This window comes from Salmo trutta, chromosome 5 (genome assembly GCF_901001165.1).
Source record: "Salmo trutta chromosome 5, fSalTru1.1, whole genome shotgun sequence".
NCBI classification, from domain to species: Eukaryota; Metazoa; Chordata; class Actinopteri; order Salmoniformes; family Salmonidae; genus Salmo; species Salmo trutta.
The window spans coordinates 21163043-21183851 of NC_042961.1; the positions used below are offsets into that span (position 1 = coordinate 21163043).

Genomic DNA, 20809 nt, shown 5'->3' on the forward strand with positions numbered 1-20809 from the left:
TTAAGACAATACCATAGATATTTCACAAGGCCTTATTTTGAGGGCCTAGTTTTACCCTAATACAGTGGCCTGAAACTCATGGTTTACATTCCACATCAGACTTGCAAGTCACATTATGCTGGCTTGCAAAGGGATGTGAAATTCCTATTGGAATCCAGCCAGAGTGGGGATATCCAACATTTATAGTTTCTATTCACCCGCAATCTACATTCAGAATGACTGCCAGGGTTGGGAAGACTATAGATTACCTAAAGCCTGTAAACTGGAACAACCATTTCAGTAACCGGTGCAATAAATCCAAGAAACAGATTGGATTAGTTTAGAAAAATCTATGTTATTTATATTTGAGTAGCATAAGATTAATTAATCAATCAAATACATGCAAAAGCAAAGATATTGAAACAAACAATTCTAAAAATCAACCTGCAGTAGAACATGATGGGAAATATGATAATGATGGACCTGGCTTTGGTTCAACTCTGGTTATTAACACCAACACTGGGGTTATTTTACGCCACTGAGTGTTCATTTAACTCTTACAAAGTTAATTTAACTCCTGAATGAAAACTCTAAATGTTAAACTGAAAAATCAACACTAGTTAACACTGGCCAGCTTGCTGTATGTGTCCTTTGTCATTTGCCCAATGGCAATCCAAACTGTATAGAAGGACTACCTTGCACATATTCATAATTTTATGTCAAGTAGCCAATATTGGCATAGGATATAGTCACTGGTGAAAGCTAATTGATTCGAAGGTCCATCACCGTTTTACGAGTATTGTCTTCAGAAAACCAAATTTGTCTTTAGCTTGTAGTCACAAATGCCTTTGATAATAGCCTAAGCTATATACTGGATCTTATTACAGCACCAATAGGCTTACTGTGCCTTAAACCGGATTTTGTCAGATTTCTTACAACCACCTAGCAAACAAGGCCTATGCCTATGCCGAACTCCATCAAATGAGGCCACCGCTGCCTTAAAATGAATACATAATCAAAATACATGAGTTAGATTCAATCGCCTGAGAAATATGACAAAGGAATTCTATAAGCAACTCTGCAATGGATAACATCCTAGGTTTCATTGTCAACTGATTCCAAATGTTGGCAGTAGTTTTAGCATGCTGTAATAGGGTAACTATGAATAATGATTGGTGTTACTTACATAACATATGCCATTTAGCAGACGCTTTTATCCAAAGCGACTTACAAGTAATGTGTGCATACATTTGGGAATGGGTGGTCCCGGGAATCGAACATAATATCGTGGCGTTACAAGCTCCATGCTCTACCAACTGAGCAACAAAGGACCACTTCCCAGATATCTTGAGTAAATATTTGCAGTTTGGATGAAGTAAATGTAATCAAAAGAAATCCAGATGTTTCACATAGTGTGGAGAAGAAGTGTGGAAACAGAATGACGGGGACATTCAGTCAAAACATATCACACTATGGGTCAGATGAGGACACATAATACGCAGGCAGAGCAACATTCCATCATAAATGATCATTCAATAGCCTACTTCTTTTACATCGTTGTCCATGATTATGGAAGCATGATTCTGCTGTTTGATGAATACATCAACAGATTGTTTCAATGTGCAAACTGTATAACAATTTTAGTTTTGTTGATGAAATACGATCATCAAAAAAGGTTCCAGGTGTTTATTTGTGCTAATCTGACAGATGTTCACTACAGTTTGTACAAAATATAACCTATTGGTTGAGCATACCACAAATGTCATGAATGTACAGGTGTATGACTGACATCCATAAAAATGTCTGTCATACACCTGTACATACATGACATTTGTGGTATGCTCAACTTTCTTGTTATTGCCTCCGTGGGGTTGGCGTGTCTATGACGTGCATTTATTTGCAGATGAAATGTTGCAATTACAAACCCCACAGGTGATCAAACACTTAGCAAAAGAGCAAATAGAGGGCTTTGATTGTAAGGAGTTGCTGCTGCATGTTTTAAACAGAAAGTAATACTTTCAGGTTAGAAAGGGGCCACTGACATCACACAGCGAGATAAGGGTTTTTATATAGTAATAGAAAACCCTACAATATCTTTACACTGCACATAGAAACATAAATGCTTTCATTTTCCACAAAAATGCAATTTATGCTGCACTGTAGCCTAACGTAAAATTTTATTTTTAATATTTTACATTAAGTTGTCCCTCCTTAAACAGTTAATAGGCCTATCTATTGATTCATTAATCATTATGGTATAACTTTAGTGCCTACATTATCTAATGCTTAAGAATAGTACAAGCCATAAACGCATAAGGAAACATTGGCTCCAGTTATCATTTTGTATGATAATTTCATCATACTGGGCCACCAACAGAATCAATCAACCAAAACCTTCATACATGTGTATCAACAGATGAACCAACCATATACGTATTGGGAACATGGGCTACAATGACAGCTTGTGTTGTTGTTTACACCAGATTACAAAGATGTAGCCTTGTGCTGCAGTCTTTTGCATTTCCAAGGATGCTGACTATAATGCTTTCGTCATCACGAACACTCAATCAACCTTGCTTACGGTTAGTCCCGCCCATTTAGATCCTTGATTTCAGGTAGCTGGAGTAGTTGGATAAATTAGCTTATGGATAAGTCAACAGAGGTTTATGTAGCTAGTTATGATAAATGTAAAAAAAAACAAAAAAACTTCCGTCTTCTAGTGATTCGAGGTATTTTTTCCAATAAGAATTATATTTCGTCGGACTAGAGAGTTGTCAAACCAACCCAGGCGATTGGCTTAGAGTTGTCAAACCATCCCAGTGCAGCAAGTTCGGTTGTGAAGACTCAGGTTTTCCACGTCAGTGTGTTTACCAAGAACAGATTGACAGCCGGTTTATGTGTTTCATTTCTCCATATTAGGAACAAATTACCGAATGAATCAATAGTTGTGGGTTTTAATATGACTCACGTACTGGGATGTCAAAATATTTGAATTGTCCTATATGTTGTAATTGATTTTTGGTCATCACTGTTGGCCAGTTAGCTTGCTAGCTAACTAAGTTAGCTATCATCAGTTGAAATTGTACAGGACTCCATCTTGGAACTGCAACCATACAGGTAGGCTATTTTCACAGTTCAGTTTGGCGCAATGTTAGTTTGCTAGTTGATGAGTCATAAATCCAGTAAAAGCTCATTTCACATTGTCATTGTTTCACCCCGACTGTGTGTCGTCAGCAATGTAAACTACGGCAGAACGAGCTAGCCGACCTGTCCAATTTGACTGAGCCTAGCTAGCTACGAAACTTGATAGCTAACGTTAGCTAGCTAGTTGTCTCACCCAGGTAATGTTAGTTTAATCGTTGGCCGTGAAATATCTAACGTTGGGTAGCTACCTAATAGATAAAGCATATCGATAGCTGTATACAATTATTTCCCAAGCCACTTGTCTATGTAGCTGGTTAGTTATTTAGCTAGCTAGATTGTAACATTGGTGTCAAGCCAATTACCCTAGTTAGTTAGCTACTTAACTAGCTAGCTAACTTGTATGACCCATCACATGATTGGTGATCAAAACTAAATTCATTGCAGCATTAGGAATATTCTGTTGTAAATCAGCAACTCATGTTTAAAATGAAGATAATCCCAACATGTAAGCAAGCCTTTATTACTTCTCAGCCAGCTAACTAGCTGGGCTAGCCTAATCATCGTAGCTATGCCAGGCCTGTAAATTACAAGGCTAGCTGAGTAGCTAGCTGAGTAGCTAGCTTGCTAGTGATGCTACTGTTAGGTTATCAATCCGTCCACAGTTCACACAGTAGCATAGTTGTCAGGATGTTACTGATAGACGAGCCTAAAACATGGGTATTTTCATGTAGCTAACTCATTTCAGTTGAGAAGAAGACTGAAGACACAAGCCACTTCCATACCAGTCAGAAGAAGTTAGGTGTTTTATCTCTGAACACTCAAGATGGTTTCTCCACGGACTGTTAGATAAGGGGAGCCTTGTGGCGTTAACAACACTCGGTGGAGACTGGAGATCCTGACTGCCAATTTGTCCAGCCCTAGACATACCATGTAGTTATCCTGACCCTCACATCTCACCATTGTCACACACACTAATGGTTGCTAATTCACTCAGTGTGGTGTATTAGCAATGATTATATGTATCAAAATTCTTCAAAATTGTAATATGTAGAACTATGTTAGTCAGTCCATGTCTTTCTGGGACACCTTCAAACTCCACAATGCTCCACTTCTGTCTACCTTATTCTCAGCTGGTTGACCAACAGACAATACACAGGTGTTGTAAGGACTTTTTCCTGATATAAAATTAAGTTTATGGATTAAATTTGCACCACTATTTAATGTAACATATTTGAGAATGCTAAGATAGCCATCATACAACAGCCATCATACAACTTGGAAACTTTTTTTGTCAGTCAAACAAATTTGTCCTGACTTTTCTTGCGGCCTATATTTGTTCTTGCCAGCATAATGTGTAGATCCCTTACTGTCCGCTATTAAAACAGAAAATACCATCATTAGCAAATTTACAGGATTCAAATATTCAACGTTAGCTACCACTAATGTGCAAGTTGTAGAAGTAAACAATTAACTTACTGATAGCTCATTCCATCTTGCCCAACCAATGCCTGTCCTGGTGCAGTCACTGGTGAAGAGCTCTGCTGTAGCTGCTGCTGTTGGAATAGTTGAGCTACTTGTGTTAGCCTTTCGTTCATATCAGCCACTGTGTTGTAGTCCGGCATCGGATTCAGCCTGGCTACGAGTTGTTACAAATCCATGCCCTCCTTTGGTGATGCATCGTTCCCTCGCACGAAGAGATTCCTGGCAGGCCCGAGGGTCCCATGAACTAATGAGAAAAATTAGCTGTCAATAGCCGCTTGTCTCCTTTGCTGTATTTTACTAGGCATGGTTAGTTAGCTATCTGTTGGGTAGCTAACATTAGCCAACTATGTTTTGGTTGGTAGCTAGCTAGCTTACTTTGCTTGCCAGCTAACATTACCCCCTAAAACATTTACAAATAAACAAATAAACATTAGCTTGTTTTTAGTCAAAACAGCAACATGCAATTTCTTACTCTTATAACTAAAATCCATGTAACATGATCCTGTTAACTACAAGGTTTAACTAGCTAGTAACATTAGTTATTGGCTGTAGTAATTTAACTTAGTGATCTAGCTAGATTGCTTTGTTGACAAATAATAAGACTGCTTCTTACCTTATTGCGGAATCGCATTCGGAAGGTTGTGGCCTTGGAGTGTAGAGTATTGCGGACTCCGAGTACCGTTTTATAAAGTTATCCTTAACCATTTCCATGGCTTGGTGCGACAAGTAAAAATTCCAGGAGTTGTTCATGGTTTAAAATGACCGCCAGTATAAAACACCCCCAAGGAAGTGGTATGGCAGAGCTTTTAAATTGCCTTAATTTGATTGGTCATTTTCAACTGTCACGTCCTCACTTCTGTTTTTGTTTGTTTGATTGAATTGTTTGATTGATTTGTTTTCCTTTCAATCGCTACTCCTCTCCCTTTTATTCCTGTGTATTTGTTTGGCTGAGTTTGTGCCGGTGTTTCATGAAACTACACTTCCTGTCCCATCAAAACAGGACTTCTGGTACAAGTGCGTTGCTCACAATTACTTTATATTGTCACTCCAGCAGAGACAGAAGAAGAAGCACACTGGCAAATGTTTCCTGGTTCATATACAAGTAGACCAGACCCAGCTGCTATTGCATTGGTGTCTATGGGAAAGCCACCCCTTAAGTTTACCGAAATTATGAAGCGCTGTGCATATTGCCGGTATAAAGTGCAGTTTGCCAGGACTACAGAGACAGTAAATGTGGTAGTACCAGTTTCAAGCAGGGCTGCTTTTTAGGAATTAGGCTACTTGGAGATGAAACTATGCAAAATCAAAGGGCCTAGCATTGGGAATTTGAGAGCAAAGCTACTGTTCATTTCTAAAATTCTAGCAGAAAAAAACGTTTGATAATTTATAATTGTTTATTTGATAAAACAAAAGTATGAAACACTATCTGTTTGATATATGAAACTTTACATTGTACTGTGAAACTGCTTGAGATCGTAATCCCATTTGTCAATCAGCCTTTTTAGCTTGGCCTTTAATCAATCAAATGTATTTATAAAGCCCTTTTTTCTGTAGCCTGAACAACCAAAAAGCACATGGAATCGGATGTTTCAAGCCACATGCAAATCTGATTCCTGGCCATGTGATTTGTCTGAATGGTAAAAATCTAATGCATTTGCCCTCAAGTGGTTTTAAACTGTTATTTGGCATATCGTGTTGCTTACGAGCTACTCTGACAGTTTGACAAGGACATGTAGTAGCTAACTAGCTTGTTAATTGTTTACAAACAAATGAGTGAATGTGTTAGACCTCTAAACAGCTATACCTAGCTTGCCAAAAAGGACTAATTTTGATTGTTGGGTCATTTTATCCTTTGAGGCTTTATTAAACATTTTCTTAAACCTATCATTTTGAACATTGAAAGCATCTGGGAAACGTCCATGGCAGGCATTGTTCTCAGCTTAGCTTGCTATAGAACTTCTGAGTGATAGGAAGCACGAGCAACACCACCAATCAGCCTACACCACTGCTCGCACACTAGTCGTTACTATGACAACTAGCGTAGCCATGTCAGCAAATGACTGCTGTCTGAACACACACATCCGATGTGGTCACTTGTAACTTGCTGTTTTGGACAGTCAGTATTCCAAAACCGATTTGAAAAATGACTGATTTGAGCATTAAGGCCTGCAGTGTGAACAAGGCTTAAGTCTATCATTCAAAGCTTGCATTTCAGCATTCCCACCCCCGTACCAATAACGTCTCCCTGCAAAGACAGGCTATTATTTTTCTACAGTACCTTTCTCTGGCCGGCGTAAAGGTTAATCCAACCATTTTGAGGTAAATGGGGAAAATGCTACTCAAATATTAACATACGTCAATCTGATAATGTTCTGCTTGCCCAATTTTTGTCTTGAGGTGGTGTCCAGAGATACCCTCTGCTTTATGCTGATTTAGCTGTAGGATCAAGTAGTTCAGTGTAGACAGTTGCATTGACTGGCTGGTCTTTGACTACTAAGCTATTTTACATTAATTCATTTTATTGCTTAAGAGTAAGAAGTAGGCCTACTGCAAATTGATATCATTTATAGTTTGTCTTCTCAGATATCAGGATGGTCGACAAGAATATATACATTGTCCAAGGGGAGATTATTACTGTTGTAAGTGCCATCAAGAGGAATTCAAGGTGGAATACCCACACTCCTTTGGTAAGTTAATTTGTCTTGGTGAAGAAAAATGTAGTAACACAATGCTATTTACCAATCTAGGCTTAGTTTGACATAAGACAACAGTTGAGTTTTAATTGTAGAACTACCTGCTCCAGGAAGTAATGTGACAGACTTGGTACAAAAGGAGGAAAGATTAAAAAGTTAAGAGATAGATGGGGGGGAAATTGTGTTTTCATAATGCTGTCATGGATGTGTTTGTGTAGTGTTAAGGCCTAATCTTCATTAAAAAAAACTATACCGTAGCTCTATACATATGTGAGTAGAAGACAGCCATTCTATTAAAATTGTAGGCAGTGTGTTCATTTTTTCAGATCAGCATTTGATTAGTTTCAGTTTTGAGGTTCAAATTCCTCTCATTAATTTTAGTTGATGCCAATATTGTTTATTGTTTTACCTTTGTACAGGATGAAGAACAAGATCCATTGCTTAGCAGCTTCAGCCACCTGAAGGAGACTCTCAACAATATAAAAGGTAATTACGTCATAATGACAAACACAGCACATCACATAAGTGTTGTTGTATTTTGGGAAAGCGGATACCTGTAGTGAAGTCTCCTTTACTAATTCCTGACTAGCCCTCTTCTCTGTATAGTTAACCCATGAGGTCACCATTTCCTCCCTAACAGCATATTATACAGAGATACAGAGGATATGATAACACGTGAAAGTTTAGAACAATTATTCAATATACGAGAATGATGATAATTGTCATTGTTCCATGGAAGTGGACAAGCTTAAAACAAAAGCCAAATTTTCATTTTCAATTTTCCCTTCGCCAATACGTTACATGGATAAACCTCAGCCAGTCGGGACCTTGGGGCTAAACACATTCAGATTGTTATCACAAAGTACCTTCTCCAGCCTGAAGAGTAAGAGCATATTTAATCAGGTGTGCAGCAGATTTCCACAGAGAAATAGGCTGGCCTTTCACGTTTGTCAATATTATCTCTCCCAATGTCTTACTGGGGGGACTACTCAGCTTAATAATTTTAAGAAGTCCCATTGAAACGATATCACTGTTTGCTAATCTTTTATCCAAATTCCTCATTATGAACAAGACGGCGAAGGTAAATGTTAAGCTAAGTTGTGCAAGTGTTCTCTGCACAAAGACGGGAAGATGTGTGCAACTATGAGGCGATGCACAACGCTTCAAGACACTGTTACCTCGGAGCTCTTCTAACACAACATGCAATTCAGTAAAAAAAAAAAAGAATATACTTAATCTATTTGATTTCCCTGCATGTCTTAATATTCTTGTCAAGAATTCCTTGATCAGTTTTGGTTGTGACAATACTTTGCTCTTAATATGTACTACTTTTATCAACTATATTTCCTCTGCAGGGCAATCTTCTCCTTGTACTCAGACATAAGAATGTTCTATTCTTTATTCTTACTTAGTCCTCTTTTTCCGGGGTGGACATAATTCCGCAACAATATTCCACTAGAGTCTCTTGGGCCACAGTTTGTGCCCTGCCCCATGAGACTCATCTCTTCCAGTTCAGCCACCCCTGTCCATCGCCACATTATATTTGGCCTGCCTCGCTTGTGCTTTCCCGTAGGTGTCCATTCGACGTGGACATTTTCTTGAGGCATCCTCAGCAGTGCACGTATCTGTGCCGTCGTATCCTGCCCATCTTGATCTATACTATGCTGGTGGAATAAACCTTTTATAGGCCTACTGAGTTTGCAGAACTATCCTCCATGTTGGCAACACGTTCCATGATGTCACTTTGCATTCCTTGCAGAATGGTTGCCAACATGATGCATATGACAATTTTACATTTCATATAGTTTGCTGAGCAGAAGAGGTTTAGTTGTTTAACATACACTAGGTTGGTTAGTCTACCTAGTCTCCTACAGTGCCATACAGCGCCTTCAGAAAGTATTCATACCCCTTGACTTATTCCACATGTTATTGCTACAGCCTGATTTCAAAATTGGTTAACTAGTTTTTCTCACCCATCTACACACAATGCCCCATAATGGCAAAGTGAAAACATGTTTACGTTTTTTGTGTGCAAATTTGTTGCAAATAGAATATCTAATTTACGTAAGTATTCACAACCCTAAGTCAATACATGTTAGAATCACCTTTGGCAGTGATTACAGCTGTGAGTCTTTCTGGGTAAGTCTCTAAGAGCTTTGCACACCTGAATTGTACAATATCTGCACATTATTCTTTTGTTGTTGATCATTACAAGCCATTTTCAAGTCTTGACATAGATTTCCAAGCTGATTTAAGTCAAAACTGTGACTAGGCCACTCAGGATCATTTAAATTTCGTCTTGGTAAGCATCTCCAGTGTATATTTGGCCTTGTGTTTTAGGTTATTTTCCTGTTGAAAGGTGAATTTGTCTCAAGTTTTCCTCTAGGATTTTTCCTGTGCTTGGCTCTATTCTGTTTCTTTAAAAAAACTTCCTTGCCGATGACAAGCATACCCATAACATGATGCAGCCACCACCATACTTGAAAATATGAAGAGTGGTACACAGTTTGTGTTGTTGGATTTGCCCCAAACATAAAGCTTTGTATTCAGGACATAGTTATTTTCTTTGACACATTGTTTTGCAGTTTTACTTTAGTGCCTTATTACAAACAGGATGCATGTTTTTGAGTATTTTTGAATTCTGTACAGGCTTCCTTCTTTTCACTCTGTCAATTGGGTTAGTATTGTGGAGTAACTACAATGTTGTTGGTCCATCCTCAGTTTTTTTCTTATCACAGCCATTAAACTCTGCAACTGTTTTAAAGTCATCATTGTGAAATCCCTGAGCGGTTTCCTTCCTCTCCGGTACTGAGTTAGGAAGGACTCCGGACGCCTGTATCTTTGTAGTGACTGGGTGTATTGATACACCATCCAAAGTGTAATAACTTCACCATGCTCAAACTGACATTCAATGTCTGCTTATTTTTTTACCCATCTACCTATAGGTGCCCTTTGTGAGGCATTAGAAAGATTCTTCCTCAAAGATCAAGGAGGTTATGTTTGAAATTCACTGTTTGACTGAGAGACCTTACAATTATCTGTATGTGTGGGGTACATAGATGAGGTAGTAATTCAAAAATCATGTTAAACACTATTGCACAAAGTGAGTCCATGTAACTTATTATGTGACTTGTTAAGCACATTTTTACTTATGAACTTATATAGGCTTGCCATAAAAATTAAATACGGAGGGCATGGGTTAAATGTGGAAGATGCAATTCAGTTGAAGTTATTTAGGTTTTCCATGACAAAGGGTTGTATATTTATTGACTCAAGAAGACATTTCAGCTTTTCATTTTTTATTAACTTAAAAAAAAATGTCAAAACATAATTCCACTTTGACATTATGGGGTATTATGTGTAGGTCAGTGACAGTCTAAATGTAATCAATTTAAAATTCAGGCTGTAACAAAACAAAATGTGGAACAAGTCAAGGGCTGTGAATACTTTCTGAAGACAGTGTGTGGTTTCATAGCAGAATTACTGTATGCTAACTTCATCCGATTAGTTTTCTGGTCAGAATCTTCACATTTCACTTATTTTGCCTACTGAATTATCGTAGTGTAAATTCACATCAAATTCAAGTGTTGATTTCCTGATTTATCAAAAAAGCTAGTGAGTTTTGAACCCTTATTTTGAAAGGTAAGTTGAGTAGGAACATATTATAATTTTCATATTTGTTTTACAAATATGTTGGGAGAAGGATGCAAAATGTTGTATGAAGTAATCTTTTCAAAGTGCCATTCTACATGGTCTACAAGAGATTGTATCTTCACAGGTGTGTTTGTATTGCCCTTCTCATAGATATTCATGGCTAAGGTCAGCAGGTGGCAGCCATGTGGGTATGTGTTCAAGCAATCAGCTTAGACTGTGAGTGGTGTATGTATGGCTTTGCTCATATTCCTCATCTTGGGGCTATAGTTTGGAAATGTTAGACATAAAGATTTTGGCTGTCCTGAGTTCACTTGTTTCCAGCAGGGATTTTGTTTTCCCTACTCTACTGATCAGTCGGTCAGTAGAGTATGGGATGGCAAGTTGCTTTCAAGTTATTCAAACGTTTATGGTAACTAGTCTACGGCATCTCTATTAAACGGGTAACTTTAGTGCCATATAGGGTTCACATGCAACAACCCCATTAGAACCCCTGACCCCCATTCTGTCTCTCTTTCAACATCTGTAATAATTGATCATTTGGAGTGGCTGTGTTGTGTGGATTTAATGGAGTGGTGCTAGCTGATGGTCTCCGGTGAGCCAACTCTGCGGTCAAGCCTTTGTGTCGTCATGCCTTTGCAATGGGAGTCCTGGCAGCTCCACAGCCCCAGCCGCAGCAGCAGCAGCAGCAGCTAGTGGAGAGACAGAACACATGGAGCCTGCGGCCATGGTCTCAGCCCCCTCCAGGCATGGTGCTTCCTCAAGGGAATGCCACTGCCTCGAGATGGACAGGCACGGCTGTGACAGAGGCCTGGGAGGAATCCGCCACGCTTTTTCACCCCCCTCCCCTCAAGAACACCAAAGGCCTTGTTAGTGTTCCACAGCTAGCATTGGCAAGTGGTGTTATATTATGTTCAGCTACTTTGATTCGACAGAGGTAGCTGCTGTAGTCTCTTGGTTGCCAGTTAGATTAGTTTGCAGAACAAGTTCAGCCCAAGTTGCCATTCTTAAACATTTTTTGGGAAACTTCTGACAATGCTGGACTATTATTGTAATGGTTGGAATATTTTTTTGTTATCCCATGTCGTGACCTCCGTTTGTGTTTGAGCAGACTGACTTAATTGTACAGTATTTGTTGTTCCATCTTGTTTTGTGGTTCTAATGTGGTTTGATATGACATTTCCAATGGACAAACAGTAGGGGGGTTAAGAGATGTTATTGCCTCCTTAACCCCCAATCTCGTGCGTATTTGGCTCTCTTACACGGTATGCACCTGTCCTAGTGAGAGATGAAAGCCTGAAAAAGCACATCAAATAACCAGGCCAAAGCCCAACTCTGTGTTTGACTGACTGATCAATGTGTTTTTGTTTCTGTGTGAATTCTTCTGGGTGGGCTGTGTAGTGGTGCTCTGAGGCTGCACTGGTCCAGCTGTCTGCTTAATGAAAGCCCAGTAATTCCATTCACACTGTGTATCTTAGCTCCTCTAACAACAAAAGCAACCAGCGAAGGAAATGTGGATTAGTCCCGAAAGGTTTCTCAGCCACTTTCTCCCCGTTAAAGGTTCTGTTCTCCTTCCTCTGTTCTGCCAGCGTGATTGGCAGGGCCATGTGCCATGGCACAGTGCAGCTGGAAGTATATCATCTGCAATTTTAGTTGGGTAAATATAGCAGGGAGTCTTGTCAAGCAGAGAGATAAATTGTTCTGGGAAAGGAAGTGTTGTCTCTCTTTCTGGAAGAAAAAAAGTTTCCTACAACCTCTGGAAGGAGGGTTTCTCTTTATTTCAAACAAAGAGAACACAGTTATGGAGCCTGGGCCAGTGGTGAAGAAGCATTTGCCATGCCTCCACCCCATCACCCCACCTTCTCACACCACCCCTCTCTTCCCTAGGGGAAGTAGGCCCAATATCTCCTCTTTGGATGGGATGTTTTGGATTGCTCCAAATGCTTAATCTTCCATCACTAAGCTCATTCAACCCATATAATTTAGTGCTTTCCACAGATTTAGGATCTGCATCTGCGTCTTTAGACTTGAACTGCTTGTTTGCAAACAATGAAAGGGTAGACTTTCCCCCTTTTGTCTCATAGGATATGTCTTCTAAAAATGAATGAAACACAGCATGACTTGTTGAATCTACAGTTTCGAGGGGAATTATTTGTTCTTGAGTATCTCAATAAGGAGTCTTTATTTAGCCAAACTGTCCCTGCTTACTATTCAAAATGTCATTCTTGTGTGTGAACATTTATTTTTTATTTTTTTAAAGGCAGCCGTTTCAGTCAGCTGTCAGTACCGCAACAAAATACAATTTTGTGTTGTCATTGACTGTTTTGGGTATGACATTTTATGTCTCCAGCGGTCATTGTAGATCATATTTACATGTTAAATTGGAATGTTCTATATTCACTCCAAAGCCTGGTTTGGGCTCTTCTCTGCCTTAATGCCTATGAGATGTAGCTATGGTTTGCCAGTGCTGTACACTAATCATTGAACTTCTGGGTAAGTAAGTGGACCAGTGATGACAAGGATAACCATGAGGACTTGTGTTGGGTAATCCCGGCACTACACTGGAATTACAAACAACCAACTAATAGTGACAAATTGGCACTGTGACATATTTGGTAATGCCTATTGAGATGAGCTGTCCATATTTTCTAATTGAAGCCATAGGCAGTGGATGTTTTACAACATCCAAAAAGGCAAAAGCATTGTTTTGATGTGTAGATTGAATCGGATCTCTCCCGTGACATTGGCAGGGAAGTGTTGTATAAAGGATCCGTGTTTAACATTAAACAGACAAACAAGACGGCGAACAAGATGTCTCAATCCCCTGTTGAATAATTCTGTGGATTTTTATTGGTTGTACAGTGGTCGACTATACCGCTGAGAGGTAGGAAAGAAGGGAGCAGGGTGAACACATTCATACTCACTTTTTTTTCTCCCCCCCCTCTAGAAAATAAGACTTTGTTATGCACAAGTCATTCCCAGCCTCAGCTTTCTAAATCTTTAAATCTTTTTTTCTTCATCTCCCTTTTTCTTTACAGCGAAGGTCAGATTTTTTACAAGTCTTCAGAGAAAGCAGTCGGGCTAAATCTCATCATTTTTATTCATACAAATACAGGTTTAGAGATTCCAACACCCACAAGATCCAAAGCCAGACCGGCCTTTGACTGACAGCTCTTTCCCTTTTTTCCAAACACTAACAAAATTCACAGGCACACCTCTAATGGACTGGAATCACCAGAAAGGCACCACTGGTTGATAGTGGAAGCGTAGAGTGAACGCCGTAGCGATGATTTGATCACTCGCAGACTGACCTTTTCGGTAATTACCTCGCTGTCCCATGAGCAAAGGACAATGCAGAGACAATTTTGCTAGGAGTGGCAAAATTAGGCAAGAGAGCACATTTTAATCGTTATTTCAGTCTAACACATTATGTTCATGATTTCATCCCTTTTAATGGTAATTGAAGTGTATACTGATTTTAAAAAAATTAAATTGTTTTTAGTCTTAAGCTACTGTCCGGGTCCGCAGGTTAGTTGTTTTGTAAGGCTATTTTATTCCTATAGTTCATTATTGAAGGATTAACAGTCATGTATGTGTTTTACTTTATCCATGAAATGCATACGATCCCACACATGTACCTCAATCAGTGTTTCCCTTAGTTTTTTGTTGTTGCAGCAGTTTCAACGGGTTGCGCGTGGGGAGTTAGGCACACCTTAAATCGGTCCGGAATTGGCGGCAGAGAGAGAAATGTGCTGTTTTTCAGCTATTTTCCTTTTATTTTATGCATTTTTCTATGGAGCTGAGATAATGTTGCAGTGTGAAAGTACATTTCCTGCAATTCTATACATTTTGACACGGCCAATTCTGTGTTCTTATGCTCAAACATTATAACACATCAGGGCCCGTGGGCATGTAGCCGGCGTGACCGGTCAGTAATCCAGCCATGCCAAAAATTATCCTAAATTCATGGTTCTTAGAATTGTTCTATTCTCCCTGAATGTCTAGATTTAGTTTTGGTACTTGCTAGTTCTCAAAGGTTATATTATTGAAAAATATTTATATCAATTATCTTTTCTACATACTTTGTCTGGGGTTAGTCATTGGAAGTTTATACTGAGAGCGTTTTTTTCCCCCAGCCCGGCGCTAAATTAATTTCCGTATTCATTTAGCACCGCTGTTAAGTTCATACAGGGAAACACTCATTGTACAGTCTCGTCCATCAATAAGTAGGAACAAACACACACTCATAGTTCAAGGTCAAGTGTGTTCGTGTGTGCCGTCTTGGCCACACAGCTGTGCTCAGGCAGCCGTGGCCAGGCCTCTGAGGGCCGTAGCCTGTGCACGTGGGAACCGACTGTGCCCTTTAGGTCCTCTGCGCTCCTCCGCCACCTGATATCCGCACATATATCATACTCAATTGAACCGCCAGAATGCAGTTAGCAAATGCCAAGTAAGAAGAAGAGCCATAATTCATATCGCTCAGTCACTTATGCAAATATGTTTACATATGAAAGCATTTTGCCCGGTGGAATTGCCCGTGTGAACTTCATTACATTTCCCCAGTACGCTGTGGGCTTACCACTGAGATTGTGATGAGGGAGGGTTTTATTCTCAGTCCCAGCTTTGAAGTTATTTTTATTGCTCAGTCAAAAACACAATAATTACTAAGGATAGTGTTGTCACTGGTACCCTGGTCATTTTCCTGACGTTTGATATTTGACCTATTTATAACACCCAATCCACTAGTCTTCTTGAGTGTAGGTATTATGAAGACCGGTTGTGTGCTATTGAAATTCATTCTGTAAAGTGGCCTATATTTGCTTACACCATCCCTTGAGAGCATGTGGATTCCCATTAACCCCTGTGCTATACCGGGGACTTAAAGGTAAGGGAAACATTTTACTCTTTGACTGTGAATGTCACAAGGAAACATTGTGTGGGCCCAGAGCTGAAGTACAGCAAGTGTTTGACCCTGTGAGGAATTTACAACTGCTGTCCCCTGAGGAGCGAGGGCTTCCTTTCCATTGCGCCAAAAACTTGAGACCCTGGTTTCCATTACAGAGAGATGGTGTCCTGTCCGCTACTTCTCCCAACCTTTCATCTGTCCCCGTCCATGGGAAAGGTGGGACGCTTAGCACCCTCGTAGGGTTAATGCCCCAGTCCGGGTGGGATGGGCATAGGGTTAAACTTTTTTAGGAACAGTACACAAGCTTTCATTATTGGGTGCTTTGGGAAGTTTATCAGGTTCACTATTAAGGCAAAGGAATGGCAAAATGTTGGACAACTTTCACAATATGTCATAGGAAGTTGAAACCTTGAGGCTTCAATACAGTACAAAAGTAATATCGGCCATTTTATGTTTAGACCCTGTAAGCAAGCTGACTATGACCAGCAGAGCAGTGTTCGTCAGAATGTGGTCCATTGTGGGTCCATCATGGCCATTCATCAAATGGCCATGATTAATCGGGGTCCTCTCCATAGACAGGCTGCCACCTAGTGCTGGTTAGTAGCTGTAAATCTGGCCAGTTAACAGTGCTCTAACCGGGGACTGACAGGCAGGGCTTAGGCAACTGTTGTCCTGTTTCAGAGCCTCAACAATGTGCTGAGTGGATGGAGAGTCCCACCAAAGGGCCATTAATCATATTGGCCTGGGACAGTGGGGGGGGGGGGGGGGGGGGGGGGGCGCATCGGCTGGGGTGTATGGGTGAGGGTGTATGGGTGAAGGATCCGGATGTGCTGACAGGAACAGAGGGCAAGACAGGAGCAAAACAACAGACCCAAAAAAGAGGGGGACAGGAGTACTCTGTTTGGCCTTCTGCCAGCAAGGTTAACCAAGAGGAGAGGAGTAGAGCCAGAGATCTGTATGTAATGACGAGATGCTTGTCTCCGTCCTAAAAATGGATGTCGTTGTCCCAAAGGCGGGAAGGATGGTGACAAGCTTGAGTCCAAAATAAGCCCATAGAAACGCTTTGGGCTTATTTTTGTCAGATTTTGGTGAGAGTGGAACCTCTCGCTTCACCTCTTCCTCTCTGGTAGAGCATTGCTTCCGGAAAGTTTGCATCAGAACACTTGTCATTGACTTGTCATGTCAAGTTCTCTGATTGTGCTTCAAAAGAACTCACTAGGGTTGCGAATCACAGATATGTTCTTGTCATCGAATAGCCGACATCAATAACTACCAATTTACCGTAGAACCTGTTTGGTGCGAGTAATCCAATCTTATGTAGCTCATTGACGGGCAAAGGCAAGAAATGTACTTTGATGCACAGCTTTTGTTTTGAAAGGTGCAGTCTATGATAAGGAAACATGGCTGGCTAGTTACTTTTTGCCATCGGCATTAATGGTGACCTGAGATAAACATTGCCCTGGCTAGAAATAGATTTTCAACAAGGTAAATGATTTTAACCCTCTAAGCTGTTTCTATCCACTTCAGGCATTATGTCCTAAGAGGGACAAATAAGATGACATAATGGCAGTAGATATTCAGGTAAAGATAACATTAAGTGTCATGGGGTCTAGCCTACTGTTAATGTCTAAGCAAACCTAAAGTCTTAATTCCTCTAGGTTTAACCTATAGGGTCCTCCTTAATTCCTCTAGGTTTAACCTATAGGGTCCTCCTTAATTCCTCTAGGTTGAACCTATAGGGTCCTCCTTAATTCCTCTAGGTTGAACCTATAGGGTCCTCTTAATTCCTCTAGGTTGAACCTATAGGGTCCTCTTAATTCCTCTAGGTTGAACCTATAGGGTCCTCTTAATTCCTCTAGGTTGAACCTATAGGGGCCTCCTTAATTCCTCTAGGTTGAACCTATAGGGGCCTCTTAATTCCTCTAGGTTTAACCTATAGGGTCCTCCTTAATTCCTCTAGGTTTAACCTATAGGGTCCTCCTTAATTCCTCTATGTTTAGCTGTGGCCCACAGAGTCTAGAGTCGATCAGTTTAATTCAGGTCTAGGCCCACCTAATGTGTGTTTGTCAGCCATGAACCAATGCTGAGGATTTAGTGTTTTCCAGTCTGCTACCTGGATTGGGTTTTAATGTTCTGTTAAGCATATTCTTATGAGGTGGTAATTGGCTCAGTGTGGGGCAGATCTCCAACAGGACCTCCCCTGTCTTTGTTCAGCCTGGAGGTAATAGGTTTTAAGTTCAATGTTGCTTTAATGACTCCACACTGGGAGCTGAGAACATGATTAAAGCAGGGGGTATTAAGGTGGGGTTTGGGACATTTCAACACCTCTGCCTCCCGCACCCGTCCACACTGGAGGTCTGCTCTAAAAACAACCCGGGAGCGCGTGTGGTGACACTTTGATGGGGCGGACAGCATTTTGCAGATTGACAATATGACCCGGTATTGACAATTTTTGGAGGTGCCAAGTGTTCGCTTTCAATGTGTAAGTGAGCGTGTCGCTATGTATAGCCCGACACAAGGCTGAAACCGTTTTAGACGAGGCTCAGAATTGTGTTTGTGTGGCGGCGGTTTCTGCCCCGTGTATTGTTGGCACCTCACGGACAGCATTTTTTACCTTTTTAATTAGTCATTCTATAGCAGGTCACTTTTCAGCGTGATGTTATTTGCATTTCTGTTGGGTGGCTGGAATGACCCCTGGCTCATCACAATCCCAATAAATCTCAGGGGTGCCTGGTAAAATGGGATCTGTGCTCTAGTCTGGTTCACATAGTGTGTTGAGACTTTCTCATGTATAGATTAAAATGATAGGTCTATATAGTACGTCACCTCAATCTTCTAGATGAATATTTACCCCATGCAAAAACTGTGGATTATGTGGGCTAGATATTTAGCTAATTTCATTTAGCTTACAGCTTCTGGCTGGTCTTGTCAGGGGGTTCTGTTGTGTGGACCTTACATAAATCATAGTCCCTATTAGTGTTTTCCTCTTCATTCTGAGTGAGTCGGTCTGCTGTAGGGCATGCCTGGTTGTAAAACCTGTTTTGTCAGTCATAGCATGGACAAATATAGGGTCTCAACCTTGAACACCTTTGACAGACAATGTGAAATATTGCATTCAATTGGTTAACGGTGGACACAAGGTTGTTTACTGGAAGGGTACATTGGAAAGTCAGAAATAAAGCGGTGGACCACTGACTGTCAGTGGCCAGGATAATCTCCTCAGTAGGACAGCAAAGCTGGAGAAATCAAACTGCACACTTGACTAGCTGTGGAAGCGGCCCTGCTATTGGGTGTTGGGGGGGTTGGTGGAATGGGATTTTATTGTTGTAGAAAATAAGGGCCGATATTAGTATTGCGAGGAGGCAGTGTCTTGCTTGTGTGGCGCTCACATCTTAAGCCTTGGGCGTCCCAGTGCGAATCTCAGACTGCCTTGATGGACTGTGTTAATAAACCTCCCTGCAGACCTACACCCCCCTCACACACACATTCGCGCGCACGAACATTGTCTCTCCACACACAGCTGCTTGTTATTTCATGCCCCATAATGGCCCTGTGACCACGGACATTCTAATACACATATCCAATTAGATAAGCATTGCTGTGTGCTTCAGCTTCCAACTGTGATTCTCACACATACATGCACACATATTTATACATAGAATTCACATTTTTAGTTTTTTGTCAGTCTTGCTAAATAAGACTGTAAATCAAGGTCACCCTCATTTCCAATCCCTGAATTATATTGTACTAATTTATAAGTACCATTTTTAAAGAACGTTTTATTCTAGGAACATTTTAACTTCCTGTATTGACGCTTTTGGAAAACCTAATGTAGTTTCCAGAAGAGACTGCATGTTGCTGTTGAGTCTTCAACGTTATGGCAACTTGTGTGTGATGGGGGAGGCTAAGATCATTGCCTTGTTCATTGAACATGCCAAGCCGATACTCGATTACACTTCAATGAAATCACCTGTCAAAACTCTTGAGTACATCCATTGGGTTGTCAACCCCCCCCCCTCCTGTTTCGGCATGGAACAGAGGCACTGGCAAAAGGCAATAGCTTCCAAGTGGACGCCCCCCAAAAAAAGAGAGCCTATTTTTGGGCCGCAGCTGAGTTTTGAAGGGAGTATGTACTGTCAAGGTGACATGGGTCAACTTTCTTGTCGCGGGACGACTGGGGGGAATGGCTGAGAGGCGGCGAGGAGGGGTGGAACAGGCTTGGGGAGGGGCGATTTAAACAACTGCCAGTGTTTCGGGGTTCATAAATATTGAATCGAAAAAAAGTGGCATATGCGGCGAGCGTTTTAAACCTGTTGACGCGTCCTTCTAAAATAGAATGGGATCAGCACTGCCGATTACACATTTTGACAAAAGCCGTCCTGCTGACAGAGGGAGCCGGCCGGGCCTGGCTGCCCACGCAGCCAACGAGGAGACATGCTAACAACCTGAGACAACAAGGAGGTGTTGATTGGTCTGAAAGCGAAATAGAACTGCTGATATACTGCCAGTTTACCCCTCCCTCTGGCTCCCTTTGTTATGGCCATGGCGCTCCTCTGGCTGACGGATGTGACTGTGACATGGACACAAGAAACGAGGTGGTCCTGGGTAATTCATGTATTGAATAAAGTCGCACCTTGCCGACAGACGCCCCCCCCTTTGCCCCTCCCCTAATGTCTCTCGTAAATGGCTTTTGGTTTTTTATCTATTTCGGTCACTTTTTTTAGGTCATTTTATAAAACGCTGAAGTTTCTGAGACATTTTCAAGTTAGAGGAGGTGAGTTTTTCTTTTAGAAACTGGACTTTCCGATTTAATGTAAAATATCGTGGCTATATCGTTTTAGATTGTTTTGTCACTGTATAATGTGTTTTCGCCTCTTTAAACACTCCAAGGTGTTGATGTAGTTCAGTGGTCACCAACTGGTCGATCACGATCGATTGGTTGATCTCCAAGTCA

The 20809-nt window shown here is 40.8% G+C and overlaps 1 protein-coding gene across 8 annotated transcripts in view; it reads left to right on the forward strand.

The window, feature by feature from the left end:
- Positions 1-2819: 2819 nt before the first annotated feature.
- LOC115193844 (Golgi-specific brefeldin A-resistance guanine nucleotide exchange factor 1) overlaps positions 2820-20809 on the forward strand; it is a 74689-nt gene continuing 56699 nt past the window's right edge. For 7 of the 8 annotated variants that reach the window (XM_029752917.1, XM_029752920.1, XM_029752919.1 and 4 more), the window contains exons 1-3: positions 2820-3096; positions 7176-7292; positions 7718-7784. In XM_029752917.1, coding sequence (XP_029608777.1) covers positions 7197-7292; positions 7718-7784 — 163 coding nt within the window. In that variant the 5' untranslated portion in view covers positions 2820-3096; positions 7176-7196. The remainder of the gene's footprint in view (positions 3097-7175; positions 7293-7717; positions 7785-20809) is intronic. The other variant, XM_029752918.1, reaches the window with a different exon arrangement.